Here is a 10,000-nt window from a genome sequence, read left to right as displayed (position 1 = left end):
GGTTTGTTTTTGTTTCTTTGGGAGGGTTTTGCGGGGAGGGGGGCTCTTTTTCAATAACTGTGGCGGGGCTGAGAGACATTTGGGAAGATGCTGTTCCAAAATAATATTTTCACTTACCGTCTCAGAACGCCTCCTAGCAGTGATGCATTTAGACATTCTGGGGGAGATAACCGTCTTTGAACTTCTGCAACGGTCACTTTATATTTGGACGTTGAACTGAGCAAGGAAAGACGGCCAGGTACAGAGCAGAAAACATCTGTTGGGGCAGTCACTCCTGATATTACAATATCTTTATTGTTTTCATTTTTGGGCCGGATGCCTGCTGTAAAGAAAGTTATATGAGGTTTAATTGATCGTTATATAAATTAGATGTCATTACATTTAATATAAATCATAATAATAGGACAAATACAAACACAAATTTATAAGAATGCTTGACAGAAATATAGCAGCAAGATAGATCTTACTTTTAAAAATGAAAATTGAATAAATAATTTAATGTATGGAATAAATTTAAAACATGTTTACTCGGAAGAAAACACCGTTCCTTTTAAATATGTTTGTGTTGTGTAGCAAGCTGAATATAGCTTTGCCTTTGTAGAAAGACTTGCGTTTACTGACTTTTGATTCCTTTTCATTTTGTAGTTTAGCTAAAATATCGAATTGCTGCTGTCCAATGGCATGGACTTAAGTAGCTGGGGATATACCAATGGCGTGACAAGTAACGATTCCATCACGAAGTAAAAAGGCCTCTTGGCAGCACATACTGCTCTCCCGCTTTCCATATCGTAAAGCGTAATTTGATTTCAAAGCTATTTCCTTGGCACAGCTTCTCACCTTCTAAGATAGATTCGAATGATGGAAGCTTCTTAATAATATACCCCATTCTAGCATTTCATGGCGAGCAAACTTCAAACGATTCATCTACCTTGTTATTCGGGTTCCAATGGAGGAGAAATAATGCTTACATTAATACGGCTGCATAGAAGTGAATTAGGAAGGAAACCCTATTGTATATATTGGACGAAATCTAATTTAGCCATCTTCTTCCAATTTGTCAAACATATATTAGAATTTAAACTTTTATATCCAATCATTTGCTTCCTGCTTTTGCTCAGTTTTATTTTTTCTTTATCTACATATTGTTTCTTTTACACAACATACTAACAGATATTTCTATTTACTCGACTTGTTTCTTTTTCTCTTTTTTTCTTTTTTATTGAATTTCTTTACTTTGCTATATCTTTATGCGTCTCAATTGAAATTTAGCGAACTAGAAAAAGAAGACTATTTCATCAGATGATCTGCCGGGTCATTTCTTTATGCATGCAACCCAAACAACAGCAACATATATATATATATATATATATATATATATATATATTACACACTCATAAACACACGCACGCACACAAACACACACACACACGCATATATATACACATATATATGATGTATGTGTGTATTTCAAACAGCCACTGCATTTAAAGTTTGTGTAGAAAGCACTGGTAAATGATATAACGGCGTTAATAGTTAACGGAGACTGTTAGAGTTGTTTCCTTCTTTTACACAGACAACAAATTTAAGTAACAAATAAAGTAACGAACGACATGATAGATATATACTTAAATAAGTACTTGCAATATATTGAACTTGGTTGCATGCAAAATGTTGGTACACGCAATATACTTACATATGTGTGTGTGTTTGTGTGTGTGTATGTTGGTAGAAATGTATATATAATACCTTGTCTATAATGTATATAAAGCAATGGCTGTGTTACCTTTATATTTGTATGCATGTACTGTGCACAATTAAATGTATCTATTCATAGCAGATGCAATAGCCGCAGAATAAAAAGATATTGGCATCTGTGATAAAGAATCAAAGATTCTTTACTGAAGTCATATCCCGTCAATTGCTTGAACTGAACGTTTTTCCACTTACACCTCGAGGTGAAACCGATAAAAAAAAAAGACTGTGTGAGATGGAGAGGGACAGAGACAGGCAGAGTATAAGAAGAATGTGAGGGTGATCGTCTCCCGAACTAAATTTAGTTTGGTAGATTTTAGTACCTAAGTCGAACCTTGTAACACGAAACTGTATGAACGAATATCTATGAATAAAACGTCGGGTTAAGTGGATGTCTGTTATGAAAAAATACAAAAATATCTTGCAAACTTATTCAGTGTTATTCTTAACCAAACTAATTGAAAGTGTGATTTTTAACAATTACTCAAATATCGTATAGATAGTCACGTTGAATACTTTTTTTTCCGCTTTCGTATACTATTTCAATTTACGTAGTTGTTGCTACTAAACCAGGCTTGACAAGTTAAAACATTTCTCAATAAGTATGAAGATTGTATTTTCCAAACTAAGAGATTATAATTAATCTTCTTCCCTCTATTAAACACTCTCTCGCTATAAAAAAATCTTACTATTAATTTAATGTCATTTCTCTGAATTCGGTGCTAATTACAATGTAAATCATTAACTTCATTAAGTCAATTAAAGAGTGTGCCTTTCACTGTAACAAAGGGCATTTCCTTTAAGGATTCATCGAGAAGCTTTTCCAAATTTTTATATTTCTTTCCATTTTTACAATTTCACCGGAATGCAATCGAACGTTAGCAAATACGAAGAATTTCTGATCAGTATAGTTGAGTGTAATCCTGGTCTCCCCTTTTCAATAATTGCTGGTCTTAATTGATATTTGGTAATTATAGTACATCCTCTAGAGGCGGAGATTTTTAATAAGTCAAGACATTATGCCTTATGGAATTTGATATACCTGCATATTTTTTCAAATAAAAGCCACTACCATCTCAGAGTTATTTGCTTTAGCGCCTTTTTGTTTCCATTGTTCAATTGTGATTGATAATGAATATCTATCATTATAAGAGGTTGATCTCATTCAAATCTTAACCTCTCGTTTTAGCAATAATACGTTAAAAAGGTTCCACCTTAACTCTGCTGGGATCTTTATATAATAGACTCCAGAAAACAAAATAAGAGTTAAGGGGAGATAAACGGGGGGTATAACAGAAAACAGTTGAAAACGAAAAGAACTACGTATGTTTCGTTTCTGATATTCCGTTTCCTTCTCGTCTCCTCATTTCTATACTAAATTTATTTCATACTCTTTATAGGTATTTAAATTTGGCGGGAGGGGGCCAGTCGAGTGCATCGACCACAGTACGCAACTAGTTCTTAATTTATCGACCCCTGAAAGGAAAAGTCGACCTCAGTGGAATTTGAACTCAGAACGTAAAGACAGACGAAATACCTATTTCTTTACTACCCACAAGGGGCTAAACACAGAGGGGACAAACAAGGACAGACAAACGGATTAAGTCGATTATATCGACCCCAGTGCGTAACTGGTACTTAATTTATCGATCCCGAAAGGCTGAAAGGCAAAGTCGACCTCGGCGGATATGAACTCAGAACGTAACGGCAGACGAAATACGGCTACGCATTTCGCCCGGCGTGCTAACGATTCTGCCAGCTTGCAGCCTTTATCCTTTCTACTAAAGGTACAAGGCCATACGTCACTATATACAGTAGAACTTCGCAGTACGAGTGCAAAATTGTACGAGTAATATGTTGTACGAGCCGAGACTCGTGCGAATTTTTGTCTAGAAGTACGAGCACACAAATCGTCCAACCTTAAGGTAATTCAGTAAATAAAACCAGTTTACTCTCTCTTTACTTGTTTCAGTCATTTGACTGCGGTCATACTGGAGCAGCGCCTTTCGTAGAGTAAATTGGCCCCAGGACTTATTCTTTGAAAGCATAGTACTTATTCTATAGGTCTCTTTTGCCGAACTGCTAAGTTACGGAGGACGTAAACACACCACCATCGGTTGTCAAGCGATGTTGGGGGGACAAACACAGACACACAAACATATACACACCTATACATATATACGACGGGCTTCTTTCAGTTTCTGTCTACCAAATCCACTCACAAGGCTTTGGTCGGCCCGAGGCTATAGTAGAAGACAATTGCCCAAGGTACCATACACCCGGAACCTTATGGTTGGTAAGCAAGCTATGTATTCCCTTTTTTATAAGTGTCATTTTACTCGTAACTACACCTTTCCTGTTTTAAAACCCATAAAAAATTATTTTGGAGTTGTTTTGGGAGGCTGGAACGGATTAATTATATTTTAGATAATTTCAATGTGGAAAATTGATTTGTATAACGAGTAAATCGTAAGACGCGCTCGGTCATGGAACGAATTAAGCTCGTACTGTGAGGTATCAGTATATTTCTTGTCAGTGTCTGCTTATTTATTTATGCTCTTAATGCCGCTGCTGATTATATTTTCCACGTCTTTACTTCAAATGTGACATAAACAGGTGCACAATGAAAGGAATTTGAACAAATGAGTAAAAGAGGAACGGGGAAATAGAGAAATCAGGAGATAAAAAAGAAAAGAACGGGAAGAAATCTGCGTGAAAAAAAAAAGCAGTGTGACAAAGAAATAGAGAAAGTATGTAAGGGAGAGAATGGGAGAGAAAGGGAGAGAAAGGGAATGTGAATGAGAGGATAAATTTATGAATAGAAGTAAGAACGATATAAGAAAATTAGGGAAAGAAATGAGTGGATGTTAGTGTGGATTTTGCCACGACTTTTAGTAACTGTGATTAACTTGAGAAAAGATAAAAAATAATAAGATAATGTGTGTTAGAAATAGGTCAGACAGATAGGAAGAATAGAGTTGAAACGCCCACCTTGATGTTGCTAATTTTCTGTTATTCTCTTCTCCTCCCCCATTTACGACCCCCGACCCTCCATAATAAACACAAATAATACTAGCAGTTGTTGACAGCAGCTAAATGTCCTAATATTTCCTATCTTACAACAAATAACCAACAAGCCTAGAAATTAAAGAAGAAAAAAAGAGAAAAAGAAATGAAGGAAAAAGTTGGTATAGGTGGACGAGTAGAAATAAGAAAAACTGAGATTTATGGCTTCCCGCTTTTATTTATTTATTTATTATTGTTTTTAGTTATCCTTGAAGAATGGAATAATGAAAGAGAGGAAGAATGAAAGTAAAAAGAGAGCAAGAATCTAATTTCCATAATGATGTATTCAAATATATGTATAAACAATCATACAACCAGTTATACAGGGAAGAGAGGTTTCGCATAACCCCATTAAATGTGTTCAAATTATTTAAATTTATAACTAGATATTTCTAAATTATGTTTTAGAAAGTGCAGGGGGATGGTGGGTTATTTCATTCTCTTCTGGTCACAAAACATTACTAAATAAAATAAGAGGTTCAGTTTCTATTAGATTATCTAATTCATGAATTGACATTTTCTATGATAGCATTGACATAAAATCAAAATTATATTCTCTTCCTTCCTATAATATTTATAAGGTCAGGAAACTGGGGAAAACCGCTTTAACAATGTTGAATATTTACTTGATTAAACGTTGTTTAAACTATTGCTGGAAACAGGTGATTTATTTGTCTAACATATTTCTTGTTGTTTACTGGAGGGATTTACAGAGTTCAGAGCTTCGATTACTGGAGCTTGTAATGTTATTGCAATAATTGAATAGAATTAATTTAGTTTAGAAATATATGCTAATTAGTAGAATAACGATTATGGCGTGCTTGAGTGTGTGTATGTGTGTGTATGTGTGTGTGTGTGCTTATGGTAATTAAAGTATACAATGAATAAAGATTCTATATTACTCTCCAACAGTTAAGACCCCCCACCTCCACTCTTATTGCTCGATCCGTATGCTATTCGTCAGTTTATTAAAGCATCGTCTCTTGAGGTAGTCTTTTGATGTTCAGTGGCTTAGAAATATCACTATTGTAATTGCAATGTCTCAAAAGTGAATATTTTACTAATCAGCATTTTATTATCAAAATCTTTCTCTACAGCATCTTAGTAAATGTCTCAGCGTTGTATTAATAATTCAGTGACTTTACAGGTTTTCAAATCTCTCTTTGTACCTCTCACTGCCTCTCTCTTTCCCCTTCTTATTCTCTCTCTAGTTGTCAGACATGTATCACAACCATTGCAATGTTCTAATTATTTAGTGATTGTTATTAGCCTGTATTTTTCTCCATCAATTATCGCAATATTCAAATACATTCTCAGCTATATATTTAGACTTAGTCGTTGGTCAAACCTAATGATCTGTGACATTAATCTGCCACACTAGCAGTCAATTCTATTAAATCTATTAAATACCAAATAATAGAAAATCTCACGCAGGCCTAACATTTAAAATAAAAATGATCATCAGACGAATTTATTTATATATTCAATTATATTTATTTATTTATCTATTTATTTATTTATTGAATGACGTGTACGGTTGCAGAATGTGAGGGAAGACAATCTGTGATGTAGATTCGATTTCTGGGAATATCATTTAAATTCCGTCACTTCTTGAACTTACTAAAATATCAGATACATGGTAAAGATATCGCTTATATTCGACAGTCTACGAGGTGATGGGGTCTGCCAGCATGCTTCACTTTTGACACACTCGGGTAAAGAACCCCTTCAGTCAGGAATGGCCATGCGATTGTACCTAGAAAGTTCCCCTCTGAGGTACAAGTCTGGCCAAGATTGTTTATGGAAGATCAGCAGTCGCCCACGCATATCAGCCTAGAGAAAGACAAAGGCTAATACCTTTTGGCACCAATGACGTTGCAACTCATTTCTACAGTTTAAGTGTACTGGAACAATGTAAAATAAAGTGTCTCGCTCAAGAACACAACACAACCCGGTCCGGGAATAGAACACACTACCACATGATTGCGAACCCGATGTTCTAACCACTGTGCCATGATAAAGTCTACATTGGTTACCCAACACATTGTTAAATATTATAGAGCGTCGTTAATGGTGTGAAGCCTACATTTTTAAACTTGCTATTTTGTTATTAAAAAAACCATCCTCACTCTTTCACGTGACTGACCTTGCTTTCATTACTATGATGGCCGTAGTCTTGAATTTAATGGCTTGTTATTAATATAGGACAGATCCTAGAAGAATTAAGAATGTTTCTCTTGAAAGAAATGGTGTTGTCACTTTGGTTGTGAGGAAGAAAACTTGCAGTGAAAATAATAGCATTTATATCGATTTGATGGCCACTTCCAGAACGTAATGATCATGTAGTCTTCATTTTGAGAGGTACGTCTCTTCTACATACATGATACTATTCTATCAAAATAACGAAAGCTAAAACGAATGAGCTGAGATTGTTGAAGATAAAGTCTTGCATTTGTCTCTGATGATTTAGTACCCCAATTACAATATCATCAGCATCGTTATAAGAGCAACAGCATCAAAAAGCAAAATAGCTATGTATTGTTGTTGTTTCTTTGGTTCTGTTTCCATGTAAAATAAAAACAAACAAAAAATAGCATTTACATGTTTACCAAAGATTCATAGACTTTGAGGAGACACTTTCAGTCTTGGATAATTGATCCGAGCACGATAATCTTACCATAGCTTTCGTAATCTATTTTGGAAAAATTTCTTCTCTTAGAAGAGACATGATTCTCTTAAAGCTACCCGTGTCTCATGTACTCTGAAACTTATGTACAGTCTTATCGATATTACTAAGAGAAGAGACTGTGTCTATCGGTAACACTTTTCTCTGTAATCTTGTCGGTTACCTTTTTAAAATTATTTATTTTCATTACATGGTTCTAATAAGCAACTGCTTCTCCAAGTATTTGCGAATTCGCTAGAAATATAGAGCAAATGCCAATTGTAGTCTTATATTGTGTTTTTACAAAGACCATCAATAATTTGATCAACAATACTATTTCAGATTTAACGATACTACACCGTCCTTCAATGCAATCATAATTTTACATCCCTGATCTTTCATTTATTTTATTTTCCTATTAAATTTCGTTTTCATACATTAGCATAGAGCTACAAAGCTGTTGCTGCAATTGCCGTTTAACCGCAGATCAATCTTGAGTAAGCAGACTAATGGTCAAAGACATTCCAGTATTGGCAATCCTCAGATATGTGTGGGAGCATGTTATCAAATATACTCTTCCACTTTCGGAGGCGATTGGAAAAAATGTGAGGAAGCCTTGACTACTGTCTTTAACTGGCGATTCAGCCACATTGACGCTCGCTCACTTGTTTCAGCTACAAATAATTTGAAATTGTACAGGTATTTAATTGGCACAGGTACAAGTTATTTTACTAACCCTGGAAGAGTGAAGAAAAAACCTGAACTTAAATCAGAATTGAATTATTATAATTCATTTGATAATTCTATTACCCAATGAAATCGTATTGAATAATAATCTCACTAGTGGAACCCGTGAATATTCCATGCCTTATGAATTTTAATGCAAAATAACAGTTTTTCATTAAGCTCTAAGATTTCAATTATTCTTTCGGGTTTGTTCCATTGTTAAAATTGTTTGAACCGAAATTCTCGCTGTGACAATCAAAATAATATTATATATTATATATAGACTTTTATCGATATACATATCAGTTACTTTAATTATTTCTAACTCACGCGTTTAACAATTACATTATTGTTTATTTTTTATTAGGATAGTAAACTATTCTAATAATATATTTATTCGGGAAGGTCACTAGGATACACTCGAGACAAAAAAACATTTCTACTTTTCAAAAAATTGTTTTTTATTAACCACTTTAGATTCGATAATTCCCATTAATATTTTGAGTCAAATACACAACACACGCATACACACACGCATGCACACGCACACACACACGCATACACACACACACTTGATTATATTCATATATATGCATAAATAGTAGGAGAGAGAGAGAGAGAGATGAATTGACAGATATATATATATATATATATATATATATATATATATATATATCTTTAAATGTATACATATGTACTTATATACACATAGTGTATATGTACTTATATACATGCACATACTAACTCTGTCTGTTTGTCTGTCTGTCTGTCTCTGTCTCTCTCTCTCTCAGATACACACGAACACACGCACACACATCTACGGATGAATGTTGCGTATTGGGATGCAATCTGAAGATTACTTAAATAAAGACAATCAAACATTTTAGGATATAGCAAGAGTTCTATGCTAAACAAACAGAAATAAACAAGATAAAGAAGGTTCTCATTGCATCTACATCGACATGATAACTATTCCCTAGTAACGAATGGAAATTTAAAGTCATAATCAAAAAAATTACTTAACACTGCTAAATCTTAAAATCAAATCGAAATCTCAGGCCAGATGTCTTAGGTAATAGATTTTAAATCAGAAATTGACTCATTTTCAAAAATTTAATGGTACCAAAGTTTTATTCCTTTCCTTTTTCTTAATTTTTTAAAAGAAAATAAAACATTAAATAAAGTAATATAAAATATATTTTTAAAAAATACGTGTTATTTTATGCACTCAACTCCCACCTAATAATTTAAACGGATTTTTGTGTGGAAAGAACGTTCGTTCAACCATTATTCCAAATCGCTGCTTTCCAAGAGAATAGCAAGAAACACTATTGGAATATTTGATTTGTATGAAAAGTGAAATCTCTCTAATTTTTATCAATAATCTTTATTAGATATAATCCTTTCGTGGAGACGTATAGCGTTAGCAACCAGGAGAACTAGTCATAAACATGGCTACTTCTCAGAAATTGAGGCGTAACTTGTCAAAGATGTTTACATTTCTTTATAGAATATCTTCCTGCCCATCACTATAGCAGTAATATTAAACATCGCTGCTTGCACGTATTTTATGAGAAAAATATGTCATCGAAAATTATTGTTTCCGCTAGCTGACTTTCTTTCGACAATATTGAAAGATTATACCCTGAGGCTAGTTTTCAGTACTCTGTAAAATGCGAATGACGACACTTACAATTTTAAACTTTATTGCTATTTCTTCATTTATTTATTTAGTTCTATATCTATTTATTTATATTCTTTTATTTCCATTTTTATGTCTTAACACCAGCG

The 10,000-nt window shown here is 33.8% G+C and overlaps 1 protein-coding gene across 1 annotated transcript in view; it reads right to left on the bottom strand.

Annotated features, from left to right (window-relative positions):
* Positions 1-10,000, bottom strand: part of LOC115214424 (transcription factor AP-2-epsilon) — a 72,151-nt gene that overhangs the window by 31,533 nt on the left and 30,618 nt on the right. The window contains exon 4 of the mRNA XM_029783619.2: positions 118-322. Coding sequence (XP_029639479.1) covers positions 118-322 — 205 coding nt within the window. The remainder of the gene's footprint in view (positions 1-117; positions 323-10,000) is intronic.

The sequence above is a fragment of the Octopus sinensis genome, linkage group LG7, assembly GCF_006345805.1.
Source record: "Octopus sinensis linkage group LG7, ASM634580v1, whole genome shotgun sequence".
NCBI lineage: Eukaryota > Metazoa > Mollusca > Cephalopoda > Octopoda > Octopodidae > Octopus > Octopus sinensis.
Note: the sequence above shows the minus strand (reverse complement) of the source record. Positions and strands in the feature narration are given on the sequence as shown.